The following is a 27,713-nucleotide window of genomic DNA, read 5'->3' as shown; positions in this document are numbered from 1 at the left end:
TAACATTGATGGAACCACTATTCCTTCAAACATACCCATTTCTGCTTTCCGAGATAATGTTCTTGCCTTCCACACATTTTTCAACGCTCCCAGAACTTTCACCCCCTCCCCCACCCTGTGACTCACTTCTGTTTTCATGGTTCCATCTGCTGCCAAATCCACTCCCAGAAATCTAAAACACTTCAATTCCTCTAGTTTTTCTCCATTCAAACATACCTCCCAAATGACTTGTCCCTCAACCCTACTGTATCTAATAACCTTGCTCTTATTCACACTTTCTCTCGGCTTTCTTCTTTCACACACTTTACCAAACTCAGTCACCAGCTTCTGCAGTTTCTCACATGAATCAGCCACCAGCGCTGTATCATCAGCGAACAACAACTCACTCACTTCCCAAGCCCTCTCATCCACAACAGACTGCATACTTGCCCCTCTTTCCAAAACTCTTGCATTCACCTCCATAACAACCCCAACCCCATCCATATGTATGTATATGTGCATTTATGTATATATATTCCTAGGAGTCCATGGGGAAATAAAACATAAGTTCCCAAGTGCACTTTCTTGTAATAATCACATCATTAGGGGAGCTACAAGAAAGAAATATAACAGTCAGTTGATATACAACGAAGAAACATAGCTAGGATGCCATTTGGTAAACAAGTGACTTATGGAATATACTTAATCAGGCGCTAAATTGTGATTCTTTCCAACATGTATATGTATATATGAGTGGTTGGGTTGTTCTTCGTGTGTCTCCTGGCATTAGCTTGCCGACATGGGAAATGGCAATCACATATAAATATATAATAAATATCTCTCTTTATAAACCAGGTATCCCCAATCATCAGTCTTTTTCAGCAAACAACTCCACAAGCTCTTCACCATTTCCATTCAATAACACTGAACACCCCATGTGCACCAATCATACTCTCAGCTGCCACATTACTCTCCTTCACATTTAAATCACCAATCACTAATACTTGGTCTCGTACACCAAAAGTGCCGACACACTCCCTCAACTGTTCCAAAAATGCTTGCCTCTCATGATCTTTCTTCTCATGGCCAAGTGCATAAGCACTAATAATCATCCATCTCTTGCCATTCACTTTCAGACTTACCCACAACAATCTAGAGTTTTCTTCCTTACACTCTATCAAACACTCCCACAACTCCTCCTTCATGCGTAGTGCTACTCCTTCCTTAGCTCTTGTCCGCTCACCAACCCCTGACTTTACTCCTAAGATATTTCCAAACCATTCTTCCCCTTTCCCAATGAGCTTTGCTTCTCTCAGATTCAGAACATCCAGGTTTCTTTCCTCACACATACTATCTATGTCTCTTCTCTTCTCATCATGGTTACATCTGCACACATTCAGAGAACCCAATGTGGGCCTTTGAGGAGGACGAGCACTCCCTCTTAGGCTTTTTCTTCTGTTTACTCCAAGATGGGGAGGGCTTCCGGCCCCCTGCTCTCGCCTCCTTTAGTCACCTTTCACAACATGTGGGGAATATGGAGGTTGAATTCTTTCTCCTCTACCTCCTATTCAATCACAATTTGGCCTCTTTTTGGTTTCATGTTTGGGTGGCATCCCAACTGAGTGCCATTTTCCAACAACAATTTTCTTACCTTTGTCCTGGTATGCCCTATCTTGGTTTACATTAAGCAGTCTTCAACTCTGTTCAGATCTTCCTGTACAAATACTTCCATTTCTGTGATGAACATATTTTCCTCTCTTTCCTGCATTTTCATTGTTCTCTATTTCAACTCTTGTATTTTCTTTCTATTCCACAGTTACTGGATGCTTAAAATCTACAATCCTCTTTTCCTTATGCTCATGATCATTCATGTATCAAAACTAAATCTCTGTGCGTGTTGAAAGGCTTTATGATCCTACATTCATCTCCTCATTTAGTCATATTTTCCTGGGTGTATGAACCTACAATCATCTTCTAATTTACTTACAGATTTTGTGGGTGTATGAACATACTTTCATCTCCTCATTTACATATATTTTTCTGGGTGTATGAACCTACATTCATCTCATTTACATATATTTTCCTATGTTCGTACTAGGCTTTTTGGATGTACGAAACTACACTCATCTCCTCGTTTACATATATCTTTCTATGCAATAGTCTTTTTTGGGTGTATGAACCTACAAGCATCTCCTCATTTACATATATTTTTCTATATTCATCTCCCCATTGATGTATATTTGTTCCTCACTTGTTTGCTGTTTCTGGCTTTTGTGAGGTAGCACCAAGAACAAATGAAAAAGAGGTCTTATTCCCCCACATCCCTTCCTCAGCTGTCATGTATCCTCAAAAAAGCCAAACAAATCTTTCCATGGTTTCCCCTGTTGCTTCACATGCCCTGCTTCTGTCCACTGATGGCACATTGCCTCCTGTATACTACATTCATTTCATCCCATGCACACCTTTCACCCTCCAGCTCAAAATCTATTCAACTTTATCTTCCGTTTCCAATTCAGTTCCCCCTTCTCTTTGTCTCCCATACTTCTGACACATGTCCTTGTCAACCATTCCCCATTTATTCTCTCTATATGTCCAACCATTTCAGCACATTCTCTTCAGCCATATTCTTCCTATCACTATAACCCTCTCTTACCATATCATTTTTTCCATTATCAACCCTATTAACACTACATATTTGATTTTCAACACATTCATCCTTTTTTTGTACATCCACAAGCTCTACATCCATACAATACCATCGCAACTATTATATCTTCAACCAAACCCATCTTTGCCCTCCCAGATGGTGACCACTCTTTTTACACATTCCTCAATGCTCCCAGGACCTTTGCTCCCTTAACTTTCACAGTTCTATCCACTGCCACATTTATTCGTATGTACAGTATCTAAAACATTTCACTTCTTCCAAGTTTACTTCATTCAAACTCACATCACAACAAGTCTGTCTCTTTGCATTAATAAAACGATTAATCTTGTTTTTGTTCACACTTTCTCTCAAATTTCTCCTTTCATACTCAAACTCACACCAAATTCTGCATTATCTCACTGGAATCTGCCAATAATGACATGTCACCAGCAGACAACATATAACTCACTTCTAAAGCACCCCATCTCCAACACACTGTATACCAGTTCCTCTCTCCACAATCTCCATCCACAACAAAGTACTAAATAGCTATGTTGACATCACAGTCCCTTGCCATAGATGCACCTGCAACTGACCACTAACCCTCCTCTCTGCCTACTCACACACATGCCTTACTCTCTTGATAAAAACTCTTCACTGCTTTTCATAGTTTTCCTCCCACACTATGCATTTGGAACACATTCTACAAAGCATCCATGTCATTTGCCTTCTCCATATCCATAAAGGCCACATACAAATCCTTCTGTTTGTCTAAACATTTCTTACATTTATTCTTCAAAGTAAACATCTGATCCACACATCCTTTACCAATCCTGAAACTACATGTTCCCTCCCAGTCTGATGCTCTGTGCTTACCACCACCCTCTCAAACCTCTGACTCCCATACATCTCACCAAGTACACTAAAAAAAACTTACACTACAGTAATTTTAACATTCAACTTTGTCCCCCTTGTTTACATACAATGGCACTATACACATGCATTCTGCCTATCTTCACCTGATTCACATATTCACTAAAAATCCAATCAAAAACACAATCACATCCACTGCAGATGCCTTGCCATATTTCATCTTGTTTAAATTTTCCCTACTTTTCACCATGCCACTTGCTATTAAAATCTCTTACTTTGCATACTTCCCTATACCAAAGACTCTACATATCACTGTGATATCAAACACAGTTAACAAAACTTCAAATCACTTACTCCATCTTCTCTTCATCTCATCACTACCTATTACCTTTTGCCTGTGCAATGATGTTCTTATTGTTCTCTTGTTTTTCTCAAACTATCAACTTCTTTCCAAAACATTTTCTTGTTCTTCCTGAAGTCTGCTGACCATTGCTCACCCTAACTCTTATTTGCCCTCTTTTTCAACCCCTGCACCTTCCTCTTGTCCTCCTCCTGTTTTTCTCTTGTACATCTTTCAATCACCACAATCCTTCCCTGTAAGTACCACCCATACACCTCTCTTTTCTTTCACTAACACCTTAACTTCATCATACCACCACTCATTACCCTTTCTTACCTGCCCATTTCCAATTCTGAGCATGCCACACACTTCTCTCATCCATGCCAACACTGCTTCTTGAAATATCTCCCATTCCTTACCTATACTTTCAGCTTCATTTACCCTCATCTTTTGCCATTCTACATTCAACCTCTTGAGGAGCTCTTCTAACATTACTCTTGTTGAAGCTCATGTTCTCACCACCCTCTTCTCACCTATCTTCCTCTTAACCAAAAGCCTCTAAAAATCTTAATCCTGGTCAGTTGTAGCAAATTTCTGGGTGTGTATCAATTTTTTTTTCCTCATGACAATACATGAGGAGTGCTTTCATGCACATTCTGGGGTGATTATATTGTACTCATATTCATCAAAGTGTCTGCACCTGCCTCTTAATACCATTAGCTTCAGGTTATGTCTCCTTTCCAACCCTGTATATCTGTTTTTTAAGTGGTATAAAAGAGGAATTTAATCTTAAAAAATCTAAGATATTCATACACCTATGATCAGGAGTATATCTTGCCATTTCACTCTGATAATGTGCTTGCAGATGTTACAACACTATGCACTAAAAACTGGGAGAGTAAGGCCTGAATATCAATTGAGTTACCACTGTGTATGTTCTATAATTCATTTTACCTACCCTGAAAAGTTGATCATTGATTATTGTTCTTTTATTTCATAAAATATTTTTCTTGTTATAACCAATGTGATTCTTTGATAATTTTTTCATCACATCAAAATTATGAAAGTCTGTAAAATTTCCAACCACACCAGTCATACACAATGCTGTCAAGGTCTGCCTCCACTTTCAATAAAAACACTTTCTCTTGCCTAATCTTTGTCAACTTTCTGTGCTGGATGAGTCAGTTTTCAAAAAATCAATCTCTCCACAACCTGGAAGACATTACTATCTTCAACTAATTTAGGATTATCTTATGCCTGGTCTTCTATGTCTTGTTAAAAGCTGCTCAGTTTCCTTCCCAGAAAATTCATGATATTGTGAAATCTTTGGCACTGTTGGAAAATGACTGTCACTACGGAGAAATTTGGAAGATGACTGTCTCTAGGGAGAAATTATCACACAGTGTTACCTAAGCAGCCATCCACACTCTGCAGACAGCCTTGAAATAGAAGTGCAAAACTTGATGCATAAATTTACACCTAGATATGTTGTCTCGGTCATGTAAGTATCCATCTAAAGGAGCTAAGGAGCTGAACATTGTCTGCATGTATCATAATTCATCATATCAGTTAGTGTCTCTTCATTTCCTTTTTGCATCTTGTCATCCTTTGATCTAATTCTTGTGCTCTTATTTCTCATATCACTTTCATATGCAGGTTCTTTCTGCCTTTCACTTGACTCATTATCATTTCCTCTGTATTTCTCTAGTTCAAGTCCATTTGTCTAGGTCTGTGTTTGCACTTCCACTTTCATGTTCTGAATCGCTAATGTCCTTTTCAAGTAGATTGTCATTTCCTCCTTCTTAGCCTCTGCCATATTTTGTACTTCGATTGTTTTCTCTTTGTGTGTGTGTTACACTGGCCTAAATATTCACCTTTTCATCATATACTTTTTCTACTTGGCAGTCTTGTCTTCTCTGACCACACTCTACCCACTTTATTTAGAGAATTGTCTCTATCCAATTTATACCACATAGCAGAGACAGTTTATAAACTTTTAAATAAAAGCAATGAGCAGAGTAAGTACTTCCTTGATATATTTGCTTTTTGAATTCATAATAATTTCCTAAAACTATTTGCATTAATCAATTTGCTTACCTCTTCAACTTTCAATTTGCCACCATATTCATATTCTATCAGTCTAATAATTCAATTAACTTTACTAGAAATCATCAATGCATCAAAAACTGTATTAGCTACATTTGCAAGTACCTTTTCAGCTATTTCTTTCTGCAATAAAATACTCCTTCCTATTTCATTAACAAATCTAATACCGACAGAAATTCAACTTTGTAGTCGACAGCCATATTGATTTATCATATCCCTTATCATTCTAATCAACTCACCTTTCCCAGTGAACTTTCAAGCCACATCTCAAGTTTTAAACCCATATATATCTACCACACCAGAGCCCACGGCTTGCCTCTGCTGATTCATATGCCCTGGATCAGTTCATTGATAGCATATCGACCCAAGTACATCGCCTCATTCCAGTTCACTCTATTCCTTGCATACCTTTCTTCCTCCATATTCAGGTCACAATTAGTCAAAATCCTTTTCACTCCATCCTTCCATCTCTAATCCTTCTATTCCTCTATATATTTTTCACATATATTCTTTCAAACAAACACCTGATCAACACATCTTTCACCACTTCTGAAACCACATTATTCTTCCTCAATCTATTGTTCAGCTCATCACTTCCCCTTCTCAATAACAAAATTACCAAGTAAACAAGACAAAATTATAACTGTGATTTAAATACTAACCCTTGCCCCCTTTGCATCTATAAAATGCCACTATATGTGCATTTCGTCAACCCTCAAGCACCTCACCATGATCCACATTACACTGAAAATCCCAACAAAACAAATCAACAACACAGTCACCCACATTTTTTAAGAAATTCAACTTCAATACCAAAATAAATATTTCAAACATAAATTCTTTCAAATAAACACCAGATCCATACATCCTCTACCACTTCTGAAACTACATTGTTCTTTCCCAGTCTACTGTTCAGCACATGCCTTCACCTTCTCATCACAAAATTACCAGGTACACGACAAAATCATAACTCTGTACTTTAAACATTCACCTTTGCCCGCCTTGCATTTGTAAAATGCCACTATATATGCATTTTGTTAATCCTCAGGCACCTCACCATGACCCATATATACATTGAAAATGCTAATTAAACCAATAAAACACACAGTCACCCCCTTTTTATTTAAGAAATTCTACTGCAATACCATTCACTCTAGCCACCATGGCAAATTTCATTTGCAAAGGTTTCAGCACCTCTTCTCTTCACCAAATCCCTTTCCATGACTTCATGTACCACCCAAACCCAGACCACTACATCTATCATCCTATTATCAAACAGTCAACAGTCTTTCAAGACATACACTCCATCTACTCCCTTCATCACCACATGTTCCCACTTGCCCCTTTCACTGATGTTCCCATTTGCTCTCTTGTTTTTTGCACTTTATTAGCCTACTTCCAAAACATCTTCTTATTCTCCCAGAAATTTAGAGATACTCACTCCCCCAACTCTCACTTGACCTATTTTTCAACCCTGCACCTTCCTCTTGACTTGCCACTTTCTCTTATACATTTGCCAAACATTTGCACGCTCCTTGTATCCACTGCCCACGTACATCTCTTTTTCCTTTCACTAGCACATTTACTTTGTCATCCCACCACTCACTACCCTTTCTAATCTGCCTACTATCCACACTACACATGCCACAAACATCTCACACATATCTGCAATGCTTCCATAAATACCTCCCTAGTCGGTGTTTACTCTCACATTTTGCCTTTCTACACTCAATCTCTCTGAGTATTTTTCTCACAAGTTCCTTTTACAAGCACAATACTCTCAGCACTCTCTCCTCATCAACATTGTTTTTCTTTTCCTAAATCTTTTACAATCCATCACTCTCGCCGCTTCAGGATAGTGATTAGACAGCCCCCTCAGCACATATACTTCCAAAAATCTCTCTTTTACTCACCTATCAATTAATGTGTAATCCAATAATGCCAGCTGACCACCTTTCCTACTCACAAAGATATACTTATGTATGTCCCTCTTTTTTAAACAGGTATTTCCAATTACCATTCCTTTTTCAGCACACAAATCCACATGCTATTCACCATTTCCATTCATAATACTGTATACCCCATAACCCTAAGGTATACCCTCAACTGCCACATTAATCACCTTCTCATTAATATCACCCATCTCTAATACCCATCCTTTTGCATCAAAACTGCTGATGCACTCACTCAGCTGCTCCCAAAACACTTGCCTCTCAAGATCTTTCTGCTCATGGCCACGTGCATAAGCACTAATAACCACCCATCTCTCACAATCTACTTTTATTTTCACTTAAATCAGTCTACAGTTCACCTTCTTTCACTCTTTCACATGCTCCTAAAATAAGGCTTCAGCAGTAGTGCTACCCCTTCCTTACCTCTTGCTCTCTCACCAACTCCTGACTTTATTCATAACTCATTTACAAACCATTATTTCCCTTTCCCCATGAGCACTGTTTCACTCAGAGCCAGTCATCTACCTTTTTCCTAAAACTTAATATATATCTCTCCTTCCTTCTGACCTTAGTTACATCCAATCACATTTAAACATCCTAGCCTGAGCCTTCGAGGAGGATGAGCAATCCCTTCTTGGCTCCTTTTTCTGTTCCATCTTTTAGAAAATGATATACAAGGTGGGGGAAGCACGGTGGAGGCTGGGCTGGGCCTTTCCAGCTCCCCATTCCCACCCTCTGTAGTTGTATCCCAGTCATGCTGTGTTATTTCACTATTCCCCTATTACCAATTTTGCTAGACCTTTCCTCATCTGGCTCTCAAATAAAAAAGAATTCTACTGGCCAGGTGGGTTTTTGAGATGGTCAAAAACTGGGTAATAATTGCTATATTTCTCATTTCAATTTTTTGTATTTTGATGTTACAGGTGTTTTGTGTTCTTGCTAATACTGATTCACATCATCAAATCATTCTGGCACTTAAAGGTGGATTATCATATTTTCCATAATCATGTTTAAGCCATTGATAATTTTGTTTGAGTGTGGCATTTCATAAAATATAGAATCTAAGCTCAAATGCAACCACTCGCCATCAGCACAAATCAGAGAAAAAATCCAAACTCTAAATAACATCACAAATAACCCAATCACAGAAAGACAAACTGAAAACTGACTGGCACTCCATCCTCAACACAGTGAATCAAAAAACCCACAGTAACCAAATCTGGAGCATATAAAAAAGAAAAAAAGAAAAAGGAACTCTTATGACACACACATAACATTCAACTTCTACACCCACAATGTCAACTCAAAACCAATACATAAACTAAATGCCCTAAGAAACCTTCAAGACCCTATACAAATGCTACATCCACTCTACTGTAAACTATGTCTCATCTGCTTGGTCTTCCATCCTCTCAAAAGCAATTATAACAAATTTGCAAATCACATATAATAGTGCACTCAGAACAATCACTGGCTGCCTAGCAGCCACAAACACTCAGCACTTGCACAATGAAACAGACTCCACCCCTCCCAGCCAAACTGATCACCATCCCTAAAGTAGAAATAAAAGCTTACCCCTCCCTGCCTTACACTTCAGATCCCCCCACCCCTAACAAATATAACAGTGACAAAACATATTCATGCTAAAATAACCTGACAAACACTAAATAAGAGTCTTCCCAACTCAGTCTTACACTCCATTCTACCAAATATATACCCAACAGAAACCACATTTCCCAGATAGACATGAGTCACATTCTCCAGCTTATGGTATGGACATTGTCTATCACTACACCATTAGAAAAATAATTTCAACATATCCCAAGATCCTTCAAGCCCATGATGCAACTCTAAGTAAATATATCTGATGATTTCAATATTTCTTTGTCTGTCTTGTGGACTATGTTTATTCCAAGAGGTAAGTATATCTGATGATTTCAACTTTTCGTCATCTGTTGTGTGGACTAAGTTTGTTCCAGTATGTACTTCTTTGATTTCCATTAATGATCATCTCTAGATCATCTCTGTCTGCAACTCTATCTTCTCTATGGTAACTGACATTTCCTTTCTTTCTTGCGTTTAATTGTTTTTCATACTGGCTCTTGAATTTTCATCATATTCCAATGGTACTGGATGTTTAATTCCACATTTCTCGATTCTCTTATACCCTTTAACATTCGTACAGAAAAAGAAAATTTCTATTTGTGCTATGCTTTATGGGTGGATGAACCTACATTTATCTTGGCTACACTTTGTGGGTGCATAAACCTACATTCATCTAACAATATGCATATACAAAATCTTTTATATTTACATATTCACATATTTCATCATAGCATCCTCTGGCATCAAAAAATCCAAAAAGAAATGCTTTCATAAACATTTTGGTTGATTATACTCAAATTTGTCAAAGCATCTGCACCTGCTTCTCAAATAAAATTTGCACGTTTTACTGCCTTTCATCCAGTATATCAATACCCCTTTGTTTCCTTCAATTTTATATTATTTCCTGTCATTGTTTGACCTCAATTTCTTTTCACTTTGATCTGTATTACTGTTTTTTCTTTTATTTGACTTATTATCACTTTCTACTTATTTCTTTTGTATATGCTAAGTATCATATTGCCTGTAATCATGAACACCTTGATCTTTATCATTTCTGTCATTTCCCTCTGCCTTTCCTAAACTGTAAGATATGTCTTGTCTTTTTTCTCCGTGAGCATGTACTACAGTGCCAAAACTATCCAGTCTTCATTATACATTTCTTAGAACTGGCAGTCATGTTTTTCTTGTCCACATCTACACATTCAGTTTCATGTAAAATATATCTGTCCACTAAATACCATAACTTATATTTCTTACAAATGCTCGGAAAACATTTTTCAGTTACTTTATATGAGCAGCACAAAAATCTGTTTATGATAATTTTGGTTGGTATTCATGTCTTATGTTCTATATGCCTAAATACGTTTTTACTCCATATAATTTTCCTAAACTGTTTGCGTTGATCATTCTGCTTTTTATCTATCCAATTTGCTCTTTTATTCTTCTAATCAAAAAAAAAAAAAAATCATCTATTAAGTTTCATGCTAGCTCTCAAACTTTTTATTTCACTAAATTTCCTTATGCTTGCTCTCAAACTCTTTTCCACCAAATTTCCTTTCTCAATTAAGTTCAAAGCTCATGATTAAGGTCTATTTGCATTTTTTCTTGTGATCTCTCAAGTATGAAGCAATTTATTTCTTCTATGGTTTGTCTATCTAAAAGTGATATTGCTCCTTCTGTTTTAAACTGAGTGAATATTTATTTATTTCCAAATAACACTAGAACATGTTAATAGAAACACAAAGAGAGTGCAGCCACAATATTGTTTTAATACTTTACATCAGATATCAGTAAGATGAAATCTGCTGGAAGTAATTTTTGTTTACTGTATGAATAATTTCATAATAATATGAATTCTACTGTTATACCATATGAGAGAGAGAGAGAGAGAGAGAGAGAGAGAGAGAGAGAGAGAGAGAGAGAGGAGAGAGGAGAGGAGAGGAGAGGAGAGGAGAGGAGAGGAGAGGAGAGGAGAGGAGAGGAGAGAATACTGTAAGACAAAGTGGGAGGAGGAAAGAAACTTTAAAAAAAAAATATTATTGTAAACAAGGCAAATCTGGGGGTCATCAGAAAATTATTGGTTAATGAATAGCTAATCTTGCTAAGAGACTCAAAGGGAAGGAATACTGAGAATGATGAAACATGAATGGAACTGAATGATAAGTTGCAGAGTAGAAAAAACACTACTGACCCAACATTAGCAAGGAGATATGAAGAAGAGATTTGGACAGTACAGAAACCGAAATAAATTGGAATAAGCTATAAACCACCTAAAAAAAGGCTACTAATCTCTTAATGTCTCTAGACGGATATTTATGCAAAGTGAGCAATGCCTATAGATGGGTATCTACTTGTTGAGTTTCATGCCTCAATATCAGGGTTGCAACCCCAGCTTGTGAGACGAGAAATAAGTTTTGGAAAGTATAGAAACTGAAAATAATGAAACTATAGGTTATGTACCCCTTCACAACATGATAGACATATATTCATGAGAGATGATCAATGATTCTACAAGTATATTTACACAACAAGTTTATGCCTTAATTTTAAGGCTGCATGCCTAGCCTGGTTAATGGATGATGTGGGAATGCACAATAATTTCTCCCGGCAGGAATTCCTCTTCCAGCCATATCAATGAAAGCCTATTTTTAGGAGTTTTCTAAGAAGGAAACTGTATGGCTTATAGCTAGATCTAAAGGATTAAGCATATGATAAGGATTCATCTGATGATGATCTGTCTTTGTATTGTGTGGAGAGTTGACCATAATGAGGCAGGAAAGGTTTTCTACAAAAAGTGAAGGCAGTGCTGCAAGCACTCATCTGCCCTAGACAACACTGTATCTGACAATTTTACAAATTTCAGTTTTACAGTAAAAAAAAAATTGTCAATGAGTCACACTGATAATAACAAAAGATTTCTTATATAACAAAATACAATAATAATAAGAAATGAATTTTTCAGTGAAGGTAAAACAAGATAAAACAAAGACAATGGCAACCCACTTGACATTCAAGTCTCCCTTCATCCTGCACTTTGTAGAAAACTTGTGTTAAACATCTACAATGCTTCTACACATTATAAGAGTGAAAGTAGTGGACAATATAAACTTCTGAAGTGATATATGTCATTACTTTATATGGCTGAACAATATCTTTTAAACAATTTGAAAACAAATTTTTAGAGTTACAAAGGAAAAATTAGTGACATTTAATGATCATAACAGACTGATCTATATGTGGTACCTGATGGTCTCCATACATGTGCTGAGAAAAATGTGCAAGCACATTTGCGAGGCCATCCAAAATACTGTCCAATGGTCAGCAGAAGGAGGGAAAGTTCAGAAAGTGTGAAATACAGCATATGTCATTTATATACTGTAAGAAATGTCACTGGAATATTGTGTTGAACAACAGAGCAGCCTCCCTAACTGGTATAGTCTGTAAAATAAAGGAGAGAATCACAGAGAAAACAGATGACAACTTGCAAAGGAAAAACCACAGCACCTATCTGGAAGACAACACAGATTTAGAGAAAGGAAGGCATGCATTACAAATCTCCTAAACTTCTAAGACATGGTGGTCTGTACTATAAATCAGAGATGGCCAATTAGACTCTGTAATCCTAGAATGTCAGAAAGCTTTTGATACTGCACACCATCAAATATTGATTAAGATGTTAGATCTAAAGGCAGGAATATGTGGTAGACTCCTTCACCATATAGATTACCTTAATGGAAGGAAGCAAAGGATGCAGGTTAGAGGAGCGTTCTTAAAATGGTCTGAGGTCACCACTGACGTGTCATAAGGATCAATCTTGAGCCCATAGCTCTTCTTGGTTTATATAAATGACTTGCCTGCTGGACTGGATTCTTACCTTACATATCTGTAGATGGTGCCAGTTGAGAGAAAATTAATAGGATTATTGCATCAACTTATGAGGGAACCTGGTAAAACTCCAAAGCTGGTCCAATAAATGGTTAATTACATTCCCTCTGCTAATGAACAGATTAATGATGATGGGACACAGTGAGAGACAGCCTGGTACAATTATCATCTAGTGCAAAATGAACTGCAATAATCTGAATAAGAGAAAGACCTAGTCGTTGATAATTAATGTGCCTTACCTAATGCCAGATCTCAATATCAAGAAAACTGTGAAATAGGCAAATTGTCTCCTGGAACATGGTAGAATCACATTACAGTAAGTGGATAAAGAAAAGTCTAGTACACTATTCACAATGAAAGTTACACTAAAAGTGGATTTTGTGCCTATTAAGTCTAGTCATGACACCTAAAGAAGCATCAAGATCTACTTGAGAAGGGTCCAGAAAAAGGCAACTATGACAGTACCTAAATTAGGAGAGCTGAATTAAAATGAGGTTTACAAATCTGTCCATCATGGAGGAGAAGAGAGACAGAGATATGTGAACCTAATTACAGCATTCTTCAAGTTTCTAAATCAGCTGGGTGATACAGACAAAGAACACTCCTTCTTGAGACAATGCCAAAGTAAGCAGGGCCATGACAAGAATCTTTGCATAAAACTGGTTAAAAAGGATGCTGAGAAGGTTACTTGATGATAATATAATAAAGTTCAAGAAAAGGGGCCTTGTGAGTGTAGACTCTCCTGTGCTGGTATGAATTCATTAGGGTCATAAGCCATATATGTGTCAAAGCATTTTAACCCTTAAATTGTGGTTAACACCAAGTAACATTTTATATACAAATAGCAGCCAACATCAATTGGTGTTTTAATTTTTCCTGCCACTGTTTTTGAATACAACTGATTTATCATGCCACTGGAACCTTATAGAGATCTCTTTCACTGCCATGGAGGTGTAGAAAAAAATTCTGTTCTCACTATCACTACAGTCATCAACTTGCAGGTCATGCATACATGGAGACCCCACAGGAAATACATAGGCTGTAGGATTATGATCACTTATCACATGTAATAATTAGTGAGAAATATGAAGAAGAATAACACAGAGAATAAGTGACTAAGTGATTTTAACAGGATTCTGTAAGATGGAGGGAGCCTAAAACGGGAGGCCAGCACCTGCGTCTCTACTACCCTTGCACTCAGCCTTTGTTGAAAGGGAAGAAATTACATCATAACCTTGCCATATTTTCTCTTCAAGATATCCTGGAATGATGGGGGACTTTGGCAATAGATGACATCAACGTGGGAGAATATTTCCAAAGAAAAATCACCTCTAATATCCAACCCACATGTGCCAGCCACTCTCCCTTCTTACACCCATTTCTAGTGTGAGCAGTGTTAATTTCTAAATATTTTCATGTTATTCACTTCAAGCACTGTGCCTGTGTATGAAGTGAGAGGTGAGTGTGGAAAAAAAAATTCCCACTTTCTCTCCTCACTCATCTTTATTGTGTGCAGAGCAATATTTCTAAAAATATTTACATGTTATTCACCATCACTGCTGCATATATTTATGAAAAAAGAGTGGAGTATGAAACAAAGTGCAAGAGATAGAAAGTTTAGCAACCCACTGTCTCTCCACAAAGTGTCAACTTACTGATGATGCCCTGACTTGGTGGCAGGTCATGCCAGGTGGCCTCACCCGACCTAATAGTCCCCAGATAAACAAGTTTGTTGGTCCAACCTATGACCAAACCTGTAATATTACCCCATGGCATCCATGTTCTTTGTTTGGCAGGGGCAGATCAAAAGATGTCGCTTATCATACATGACCTGACACTTTCCATAAGAAAAGCCGCTCTCTGTCCACAAACATGGAGAGAGGTCAGAGCTTGCGATATTTGACTGCAATGACTGACCTCCCCACCTCTTATCTACTTGGTTATCACTGCAGTCAGGCAAGTGAATCGCTTAAAACAAGTGTACCACTCCAGTACCTGAAGTCTTGTTGATGCGACACCAGACTTGAGCCGTGTTTAAGGTGCCCGTAGAAGTCCTAACATGACTCCTGAAGTTTTATCTTCCTAGCAGGTTTCACTGTGGTGTCTCATCTCTGATGCCTATCATCACCAGCATTGAGGTTCCAGTTTCCAAGACCATCTCTTATTTCTCAACCTGCTAAAACAGACCTCTCCTTTCCCACTGTCATCCCGCACCTCCAGTAGCTCAGTGCCCCAGGAATATTTCACCTTATGCAACTTAATCAGTAAAGTGTTGTTGTTTAATGTGCTTATGTGCCCCTCTCTAAGTTATACCACTCCAACAGTCCACAACTAGAACACCCGCTGAAAAAGAAACAAAACATCCAAGTCCACAATTAATGGGAACGGTTAGAAATGTCAACAACACTCCTTCCGTCCCTCTAAAAGCTCTGAACCAAGCCAACATAAAGGTATCCGAACATAATTTTGAGTCCATTATTTTTCCTCACTTTGCAAGCTAATCTATCACTTCCCACAAGAGACATTTTTCTTTTGCAAACCCCATGATTGACTTTTTTTCTACCATGCCTGAAATTTAGGAATTCATTGGCAAATTACAATGCTTTCAAATTTTCCATGCTTTCCATGAACTCTTTTACATCCCATCTTACTGGTGTTGGGACTAGAGTGTCCTCCACTGTGCTATGAAAACAATCATGAACTTGTTATTCAGCTTCACATTTCCAATCCTCTGAATCCTTAGCATGATTAACCATGAAGTTCTTTATCCAACAATTTACTCTACATGAATTTGTTCAAAAGCTCTTGCCATCCACAGTATTCTTTTCAAAGCATCTCTGAACTCTTCTGATCTTCCAAGCATACACACATGAGCATGCATGGGCACACTTGGTTACTTGATATCCATAATAATGTGGTGCATATTTTTCTGATGTTCTTTTGTATGTTAGTATGCCTGATTGTCTGTTTATGAATTTACACATTTTTTTTCTATATTTTGTATGAAAGAGTTTAGATGCATGTCTAATTTTCTTTCTGTGTCTGTAATCCTAGCTGTCATCCATCCCTCACATAACCTGTACATGTTAATGCACCGAACAACTAATCTAAAAGAACTATCTGTGATGGTTTCCAAATGGATCAGTAATTTTCATTTCATAAAATTCTAACTTATAAGGATGCTGTTCACCATGTCGAATTGTGCCTAAAATCAATAAACTTGTTTGAGAGACCATGAGAACAGAGGTATAAAAACCAAGATCACCGAGAAAAGGTCCTTCCTTATTCTTGACATTTTAATCAAAACATAAATACAAAGCAGTTTAACAAAACAGTCAAAGCTTTCTAGGTAACAATAATTCAGTAGTTCCTGATGACACTATCATCAGAAAAATTATTGGATCATTTTGTGTTTGCTCTACCAGCTGAGAAAGAACACAAAAATATATTCATCTCGGTAACCCATCCTAAATTCTTTCCTAAACACCTCATCTGAGGAAAGGTTACATATTAACACCTGATTTCATATGCTCCAATTATGCAAATCTGAACATAAGTCACTACACCTGGAGATGTTAAGACAAAACAAAGATAGTCATGATTACTTTGAAGCCAAATCTGAATACTGAGGTGCAGAAGACCACTAAGGTCAGTCAATTTTGATTCCTGTCTCATACAATGACTCTGCTAACTATCATCAGTAATTACATTAGTCATTATGTGGTTCTAGTATTTGCTCTGACTTGTTTTCAAGCAGCATTTGCATGCAATATTAACGATTAGCTCACGTAAACTATAACAGAGCTCGCATCTTTGTGGGAGTACTCCACAATGGCGCTTATTAACAATAAAAATTTCAAAATGACATCACAAATCCCTAATCTGTTTATTCAAGTTTTGCTATTGGAGCAAATATGTCTTGTAGAATGCTGGGATAATTTTGATCACACTAGGGAGAGTAAATGGTTTACATACATGGTCTGTAACATAATGTGTCCATTAACTAACACTGGGGGGCTCACATTTATGCATAACCTTACTTGGAAACTCATCTTTCTAACACTTTAGATACTCACAATTCAATCGATCTACAATTGATTCTAATGCTGCATTCATCAACCAATTTATGATGTGCTTATAATCCACTCTTTGAGGGACATGCAATTCAAGCTTTGATTTTGTTCTAAGTTTTCTAACAGACTCACAACTCACTTATTAGTGGATTTTCAAAAGCAATGACTACTGACCAGACTGCATTTTGCTGTATCTTATTCTATGAGATAAAGAATGTCTGTGAATGTTACACCGCAATACTGCATATTTTCTTTCATTAAACATTTTCCATTCTTTGGCAATACCATTGGCTATCGTTTTTAAAGATGGTGCACTGTGCAACATCAAGATCATACAAACTGGCTCTGACTTTAAACACTGTGCAATATCATGATCATATAAAATTTTGACTTTAAGTAGCTTTTTCACCTAACAGGTCACAGTTACATATATATATCATGAATAAAAATCAGTATCATACAAAAAGACACAAAAGAGAAGGTAATAATCCCTCTACAAATGTATATACATAAGTCTTACAGCAGTACAACATGGTGGGGGCTTGATGCTGACAGCACATTCTTGAATTGTCAGAGCCTCTCCCAGCACCAAGTACAGCACACTGTTATACAATAACTTACTCTTACAATGAATCCTTTGCAAAGCTACTGTCATCTACTCTTTCAAACTCACACTACTATGCCTCACATTTATCTAAAATCTACTCTCACTAAACGCTTATGCTAATCCCCAACTGCTCTTACTTTAAAACCATTGTGCACTCATAACATTTCCTGTTCACCTGCTGCTTTATGTACTGCTTGACCCATTTTTCAATCCTTCCCAACTTTTCCAGTTACTCTTAAAAAATCTATCTGTGTCAAGAAATTTAGTCATCAAATAAACACACCAATGACAACCTACTCCTATAACTATCCTGTACCTATCAAACACTAAATCATTTGGTCATATACCCAAAGAATCACTTGTTTCTTAACCTGCCATCTCCCCTACCATGTCACCCATTGCTTTCCCCACTAATCTGCCCACCCACCATTCAACCCACTACCTTCAGGCCACCAACTACAACACCTAAGTTCTACATCCCTCTGCTAAACCTGTCAGTTCCAAAACTATGTATTTCTAACCTTCTATCCCTCAATTAACCCCATAACGTCTCCAAATGGACAATTATCTAAGATGAATGAAGCTTCTAGAGGAATAATTGCATCCATTTCAAGACTGCACACCAAGCCTGAGGTTGTAGTATGCAATAAAATCTCCCCACAGCCAGTCATCCTCAAGCCATGTCAATAAGAGCACATTTTTGCGAGTTTTCTGGAGTAGAAACTGAGTGGCTTCTAGTTAGATTTAAAGAACCAAGCAGATGATCATCTAGAATCATTTGACAATGGTGATCTTCATCCTGAATTACTTGACAAAGATGATCTATCTTCAGACATTTGGAGAGTGATTTTATGGAAACCAACTCTTCCAGCACTGTAATTTGACCTATATGAGGAATGAAAGGGCTTTCTCGCAAAAGTGATAGCAATGTTGCCAATGCCTACCTGACAACACTGAAATTGTTGGTAATTTACAAACATGTAGTTTTGGTGCTATGACAAAATCATCAATGAATCACACTGATTGTTACATGAAAAAATTTATCATATATGATAAAACATTATAATAACCAGTAATAAATTTTTTGGTGTAGGTAAAAGAAACAATAAAGCATGCACAGTGGCAACTTACTTGACACTTAAGCCTTACTCCCACATTTTTCAATGCAAAGTGCTGAAACATCTAAAAATAATCCTAAACATTATTAGATTGAAAGTAGTGGATGAAATATACCTATGAAGTGATGTCTTCAACTTTTATGTGAACATCTTTGAAACTGTAAAGTTCAATTTCTTTTGAGCAACTTGAAAAACAATGAATTTTGAGGGTTGAGAGGAAAACTGAATGAGACGTTAAGGGGTTAACAACCATTTCTTACTGACCCAAACTTTCATTCCTATTTTTAATGCAATCTAATAACTTCCTTCATGCTAACCCCTCACAAATTCTTGTTCTATAATATTCCATCTCCCATTCAACAACTTGACAGCAACCCTAGCTGTAGATGAGCATCTACAGGGTATACTTCATGGGCTTACCTCTCCAGAAGAGGGTTTCATTGCACACCAACGTCCTGTTCATGATGATGTAGGCATTAAGGGCCCGCAGCGTGCTTGACTTGGCCAGGGACTTGCCATTGTCGGAATCGGTGCTGTTGAGCCAGTAGTATTTCAATTCCCGCTGCTCATATGATACTGTCAGGGGTACAAACCAGCAGGTGAATTACAGGAGTGCTGAATAGCCCAGATGTGTGACAATGCTGACTGGCTAAGAAGCAAATTACATCTAAGTCACTACCAGTAATGTAATTCTTTGTTTGTCTTGACTGGTTTAAGTGTTGAGGCAGGAGATAGAAATTTATTACATGTGAATGCGCTTCAGCAATGTTACAATGACTCAGCCTCAATAATGATTATTAACAACAATGGCAAAGAAAGTAAATAAACATGAAAAGACAGTCAAACAAGAGGAAACATCACAAATAATTGCAACTGAATCATATATTTCATAAAAAAATGTATGTGCCAAATAATATAACAAAGGTGCTCAAGAAGTATAAATATCATGCGCAACATAAATAAGCCTACAAGGTACTTTCACTACCCATCTACATCAAATGACTATTTTCCATAAAGTCCTACTATAACCCTGACCTTAAATTCAACCTTATCTCTCTGGCTTCAAAATGACTACAGCAACAGACCATCTGTTCTGTGGACCACAAGTAATGCTTAACCATCAGTCCCACATAATATATCACAATATACAGCAAAGTATGGGTGGGTGGGTCAGTGAGTTGATGGATGAATTGAGGGATGTATAAAGACAAAATGGATGGATGAATAAATGACAGGACCAATGGATGGATGGAGAGAGTAACAGCCAGCATGGACACTGTGGAAAAGCCAGTGAAAATTCTAGAAGGATCCTAATCAATCTGTGGAAGCTCTGCACATCTGCAAATCATAAATATATGTACATAACCAGATGGAGATAGGCAGTTAAAATTATCAAAAACTGAACAGAAATGGAAACACTGATATGTGAACCTTTAAAATTGGTATGCAAAACCTTCTAATATACTTTAACTCAAGTGTCTAAATTCAGTACAGTATTTTCTTCCCTTTAACAAATATTAATCATCTTACTCTTTCTTGTTTTCTTTCCACAGTACCTATATTTCTAAATCTCTGAAGCCCATTCCCTATGGGAACTCCCATCAAGGTGATGACCACAGCAAGAGAGTTTCTACTTAATCCCTTTCCTTACTTGCCTCCCTTGCATACACCATTATACGCTCTCTTCCAACATTTCTCTCTTTCCAGTACTCTTCCACTCTATACCCCATGTCACAGGTAGTCTTCCTCTCACACTAACCTCATCAATCATACTATCATGCAGCTTCCTTGTAAACTTCCCATCTTGCATTTTTTCCACATGCCTAAACCACCTCAAAGTATTACTTTCCACAGGTATATTAGAGAAGATATTGAATCTCCTACTCCCTTCACAGCTATCCACACCTATCATATCTCGTTCTCCCCATTGTTCTTCCGTTTTGTTAGCTTTCTTTCTAAATCTTTAATATTGTACGTTAACCTAACAAACTTGTTTTCCTTTAACACTCTATCCACTTTCTTTCATTATACTTGATTGCTGTTTCCCGCATCAGCAAGGTAGCACCAGAAAACAGACAAAGAAAGACCCATCCACTCATATACACATATATAAACACACACACCCATACATGCATATATACATACATAAACATACACATAAACAGACATATACACATGTACATATTCATACTCGCCTTCATCCATTCCCGGAGCCACCCCATCCCACAGGAAACAGCATTACCATCCCCTGCATCAACGAGGTAGCACCAGGAAAACATACAAAAAAAGCCACACTCGTTCACAAATAGTCTCTAGCTGTTATGTGTAATGCACCGAAACCACAACTCCCTATGCACATCCAGCCTCTCCATGGTTTACCCAAAATGTTTCACATGCCCTGGTTCAGTCTGCTGACTGCATGTTGACCCTGGTGTACCAAATCGTTCCAATTCACTCTATTCCTTGCACATCTCTCACTCTCCTGCATGTTCAGGCACCAATTGCTCAAAAATCTTTTTCAATCCATCCTTAAACCTCCAATTTGGTCTCCTGCTTCTCATTGTTCCCTCAACTTCAGACATACATCCTCTTTGTCAACCTTTTCTCACTCATTCTCTCCTTATTTTCAAATAATTTCAACACACCCTCTTCTGCTCTCTCAACTTCACTCTTGATTACCACACTTCTCTTTTACTCTTTCATTATTTACAAGATCAAACCACCTCACACCACATACTCTCCTCAAACATTTCATTTCCAATGCATCCACCCTCTTCCGTACAACCCTATCTAAAGCCCATGCCTCACAACCATATAATATTGTTGGAACTACTATGCCTTCAAACATTCCCATTTTTGCTTTCCGAGAAAACGTTTTCTCTTTCCACACATTCTTCATCACTCCCAGATCCTTCATTCCCTTCCCCACCTTCGACTCACTTCCACTTCCATGGTTCCATTCGCTGCTCAATCCACTCCCAGATATCTAAAACACTTCACTTCTCCAGTTTTTCTCCATTCAAACTCGCATCCTATCTAACTTGTCACTTAAACCCTGCTGAACGTAATAACCTTCTCTTATTCACAATTGCTCTCAATTTTCTCCTTTCACACAATTTTCCAAACTCAGTCACCAACTTCTGCAGTTTCTCACTTGAATCAGCCACCAGTGCTGTATCACTGGCAAACAACTGAGTCACTTCCCACGCTCTCTCATTCCCAACAGACTGCATACTCGCCCTCTCCCTCCAAAACTCTTGCATTTACCTCCCTAACCAAATTAAACAACCATGGGGACATCACACACCCCTACTGCAGACCGACCTTCACTGGGAATCAATCACTCTTCTCTCTTCCTATTAGTACACATGCCTTACATCCTTGACAAAAACTTTTCACGCTGCTTCTAGTAGCTTACCTTCCACAATGTATACTTTTAAGACCTTCCAAAAAGCATCTCAATCAACCCTATCATATGCCTTTTCCAGATCCATAAATGCCACATACAAATCCATCTGTTTTTCTAAGTATTTCTCACATACATTCTTCAAAGCAAACATCTTATCCACACATCCTCTACCACTTCTGAAACCACACTGCTCTTCCCCAATATCGATGCTCTGTACATGCCTTCACCCTCTCAATCAATACCCTCCCATATAATTTTCCAGGAATACTCAACAAACTTATGCCTCTTTAGTTTGAACACTCACTTTTATCCCCGTAGCCTCTGTACAATGGCACTATACATGCACTCTGCCAATCCTCAGGCACTTCACCATGATCCATACATACATGTAATAATATATTCTTCCTCTCATCCAGTGTCATACTGCACACAAACTGTACGTATAATTCACCACATTACATTAAAGTAAATTTTTACACAATTAAAATATGGATTAATAATGCATAGCTCCTTTTAGCACCGTAAATAATTACAGGAATCTTATTACTATCTGCACTGTTACAAATGTGTCCATGCAACTTTACCTTAGATGCATGACTCTAACCATCCCCTGCTATCTTTTAAAACTCTAACATCTCTCAAACTTTCTGGACATTGTACTTCTTCCAATCCTTCCTTGATCTTACGGGAGGATTTGGCCACCATAAATGCAAACCTCAACTTAAGCACTCTGTAGATCATGTACAAAGACCTCCAGCCTATTACATACACAATTCATTATCTTCTAAATATAATTTCATCGACTTTTAGGATGACACACAAGTATAAATCTCAAAAAACCTTAATGGCATGCAAATTGTGAAGTTAATGGAAAATACTACAAGACATAGGGCAATAAAAAAAATCTTTTTTGAGGTCAAAGAAAACACTCATTAATCCTGAAAGAGAAGTAAATAACACACAGAAAACCTCAGATAAAGCAACAGATAAGTCTACATAAATGTGGCAAGGAATACGAAGTGTAAGGAGAGTGAAGTACTTACTACTCTCCATGGAGAAGGTGCAGAATGGGTCATCAAATGGAAATTTGTTGAGGTTGCCCTCACATGACAAAATGAGGTACCTCCTGTGGGAAGGAAAAGTTACACTTAGTTCTGCTTTATGGTCATAATAGTATGTGGTTATGAATATTTATGTATCCATCTATTTATAATCTTTTTTAGGACCAATACCTACAACAGATTTCAGGTGTTACCCAGGACCTTTTAAAGGCTCCTGTAGTTGAAGGCTGTACTATTTCCAGTAGCAGGGAAATGTAGACCCCTTTATTAAGAAGTTCTTTGATGAGACTACAGCCTTAACAAAAGTGACTTTTCAACTGGTTTGACCTCATTTAAAAAAACTGTTGTTATGAACATAAATGAATATACAAGTAAAATAAATGAATGCCATTAAAGGGCTCCATCTGCTTGTGACTAACTCATTTAATAACACTGTTGTTATGAACATAAATGAATATACAAGTAAAAGTGAATGAATGCCATTAAAGGACTCCATCTGCATGTGATATGGGTGATATGATCATTAATGGACAAAAAGGAGTACAATCTCAGTAAAAGTGAATGAATGCCATTAAAGGACTCCATCTGCATGTGATATGGGTGATATGATCATCAATGGACAAAAAGGAGTACAATCTCACTAAGGAACTTATTATTCCGAAGGAATCTATCATTTCCATGCTATTTACTGTAACAACCTTGAAGCTGCAGGATCCTGGTAGAAGGGGTCCTAAGATTGAATGATAATAAATACATATGTCCTTTTTATACTTTATAACCTTTTCCACTTTAGTTAAGTAGCATTGGGAATAAATGAACACTGGTCTCATTAGCACACATCTGATGTCAAGCTCTTATATATAATGTAATGAAACCAGAGAATACCCATCTACAGCCAAGCCCTACATACATACAGTCTATGACTTTACCTTAACTGCTTTGTATTCCCCAACTAATCTAATTGATTCTATCCAATGCATGCCTGCTATCCTGATTGTTCTGGTTCCCACATCTTAAAATCTCCACTATTGTATCCTTCATCTTTTCAGTCTCTAACTTCCCCTTGTCCCTCTTCTTCTGACACATACAACATTTGTCAGCATACTCCAGTGATTAGTATTTGTGTGTTTTAGGGAGAGATTTTATATATGTGTTGCCCTGTCTCTTAATCTTGCATATACATACCATATCTTTACTCCTATGTGTATATGTATGCATACATACACACATACACACCCTACCCTATGCCAGGTACCCATTTTACTGACCAGTCCCTCAGGAAGAATGAACAGCTGGATGGACTGTGGACTAGCTGCTGCAACCAGTATTCAAACCTAAGGGAGTATGATCCCAGGCAGCCTGTGCCTGCATGACAGTCAGTAATGGTAAACACCAGCATAAATGAATTTAAGTACGTATGCAAGTATGCCATGTACCCATTTTACTGACTAATCCCTCGGGAAGGATGAACAGCTGGATGGACTGTGGACTATCTGCTGCAACCAGTATTCAAACCTAAGGGAGTTTGATCCCAGGCAGCCCGTGCCTGTATGACAGTCAGTAATGGTAAACACTTCAGCAGAGATGAATTTGAGTTCGCTCTTGTTGTTCGCTGATGATACAGCGCTGGTGGCTGATTCATGTGAGAAACTGCAGAAGCTGGTGACTGAGTTTGGTAAAGTGTGTGAAAGAAGAAAGTTAAGAGTAAATGTGAATAAGAGCAAGGTTATTAGGTACAGTAGGGTTGAGGGTCAAGTCAATTGGGAGGTAAGTCTGAATGGAGAAAAACTGGAGGAAGTAAAGTGTTTTAGATATCTGGGAGTGGATCTGGCAGCGGATGGAACCATGGAAGCGGAAGTGGATCATAGGGTGGGGGAGGGGGCGAAAATTCTGGGAGCCTTAAAGAATGTGTGGAAGTCGAGAGCATTATCTCGGAAAGCAAAAATGGGTATGTTTGAAGGAATAGTGGTTCCAACAATGTTGTATGGTTGCGAGGCGTGGGCTATGGATAGAGTTGTGCGCAGGAGGATGGATGTGCTGGAAATGAGATGTTTGAGGACAATGTGTGGTGTGGGGTGGTTTGATCAAGTAAGTAACGTAAGGGCAAGAGAGATGTGTGGAAATAAAAAGAGCGTGGTTGAGAGAGCAGAAGAGGGTGTTTTGAAATGGTTTGGGCACATGGAGAGAATGAGTGAGGAAAGATTGACCAACAGGATATATGTGTCGGAGGTGGAGGGAACGAGGAGAAGTGGGAGACCAAATTGGAGGTGGAAAGATGGAGTGAAAAAGATTTTGTGTGATCGGGGCCTGAACATGCAGGAGGGTGAAAGGAGGGCAAGGAATAGAGTGAATTGGATCGATGTAGTATACCGGGGTCGACGTGCTGTCAGTGGATTGAATCAGGGCATGTGAAGCATCTGGGGTAAACCATGGAAAGTTCTCAGCAAATGTAGGTTTGTGGAAGGGGTGTGAGATGTCTCCATGGTTGTTTAATTTGTATATGGATGGCGTTGTTAGGGAGGTGAATGAAAGAGTTTTGGAAAGGGGGGCAAGTATACAGTCTGTTGGGGATGAGAGAGCTTGGGAAGTGAGTCAGTTGTTGTTCGCTGATGATACAGCACTGGCAGCTGATTGATGTGAGAAACTGCAGAAGCTGGTGATTGAGTTTGGTAAAGTGTATGAAAGAAGAAAGTTGAGAGTAAATGTGAATAAGAGCAAGGTTATTAGGTACAGTAGGGTTGAGGGTCAAGTCAATTGGGAGGTAAGTTTGAATGGAGAAAAACTGGAGGAAGTGAAGTGTTTTAGATATCTGGGAGTGGATTTGGCAGCGGATGGAACCATGGATGCGGAAGTGGGTCATAGGGTGGGGGAGGGGGCAAAAATTCTGGGAGCATTGAAGAATGTGTGGAAGTCGAGAACTTTATCTCGGAAAGCAAAAATGGGTATGTTTGAAGGAATAGTGGTTCCGACAATGTTGTATGGTTGTGAGGCGTGGGCTATGGATAGAGTTGTGCGCAGGAGGGTGGATGTGCTGGAAATGAGATGTCTGAGGACAATATGTGGTGTGAGGTGGTTTGATCGAGTAAGTAATAATAGGGTAAGAGAGATGTGCGGTAATAAAAAGAGTGTGGTTGAGAAAGCAGAAGAAGGTGTTTTGAAATGGTTTGGTCACATGGAGAGAATGAGTGAGGAGAGATTGACTAAGAAGATATATGTGTCAGAGGTGGAGGGAACGAGAAGTGGGAGACCAAATTGGAGGTGGAAGGATGGAGTGAAAAAGATTTTGAGTGATCGGGGCCTGAACATGCAGGAGGGTGAAAGGCACGCAAGGAATAGAGTGAATTGGAACGATGTGGTATACCGGGGTCGAAGTGCTGTCAATGAATTGAAGCATGGCATGTGAAGCGTCTGGGGTAAACCATGGAAAGTAGTGTGGGGCCTGGATGTGGAAGGGGAGCTGTGGTTTTGGTGCATTATTACATGACAGCTAGAGACTGAGTGTGAACGAATGTGTCCTTTATTGTCTTTTCCTAGCGCTACCTCGCACACATGAGGGGGGAGGGGGTTGTTATTTCATGTGTGATGGGGTGATGATGGGAATTAATAAGGGCAGACAGTATGAATTATGTACATGGGTATATATATATATGTCTGTGTGTGTATATATATGTATATGTTGAGATGTATAGGTATGTATTTTTGTGTGTGTGGATGTGTATGTATATACATGTGTATGTGGGTGGGTTGGGCCATTCTTTCATCTGTTTCCTTGCGCTACCTCGCTAACGCGGGAGACAGCGACAAAGCAAAATAAATAAACATAAATATCTAAAACACTTTACTTCCTCCAGTTTTTCTCCATTCAAACTTACCTCCCAATTGACTTGACCCTCAACCCTACTATACCTAATAACCTTGCTCTTATTCACATTTACTCTTAACTTTCTTCTTTCACACCTTTAACAAACTCAGTCACCAGCTTCTGCAGTTTCTCACATGAATCAGCCACCAGCGCTGTATCATCAGCGAACAACAACTGACTCACTTCCCAAGCTTTC

General features: G+C 38.2%; 1 protein-coding gene across 1 annotated transcript in view; it reads right to left on the bottom strand.

Moving 5' to 3' along the window:
* pHCl-1 (pH-sensitive chloride channel 1) overlaps nucleotides 1-27,713 on the bottom strand; it is a 1,177,139-nt gene that overhangs the window by 662,141 nt on the left and 487,285 nt on the right. The window contains exon 8 of the mRNA XM_071665549.1: nucleotides 19,606-19,761. Within this exon, the coding sequence (XP_071521650.1) occupies nucleotides 19,606-19,761 (156 nt within the window). The remainder of the gene's footprint in view (nucleotides 1-19,605; nucleotides 19,762-27,713) is intronic.

Source organism: Panulirus ornatus, chromosome 10, assembly GCF_036320965.1.
Source record: "Panulirus ornatus isolate Po-2019 chromosome 10, ASM3632096v1, whole genome shotgun sequence".
Classification (NCBI taxonomy): domain Eukaryota; kingdom Metazoa; phylum Arthropoda; class Malacostraca; order Decapoda; family Palinuridae; genus Panulirus; species Panulirus ornatus.
The sequence above is the reverse complement of the archived record's forward strand: the minus strand, read 5'-3'. Positions and strand labels throughout refer to the sequence as shown.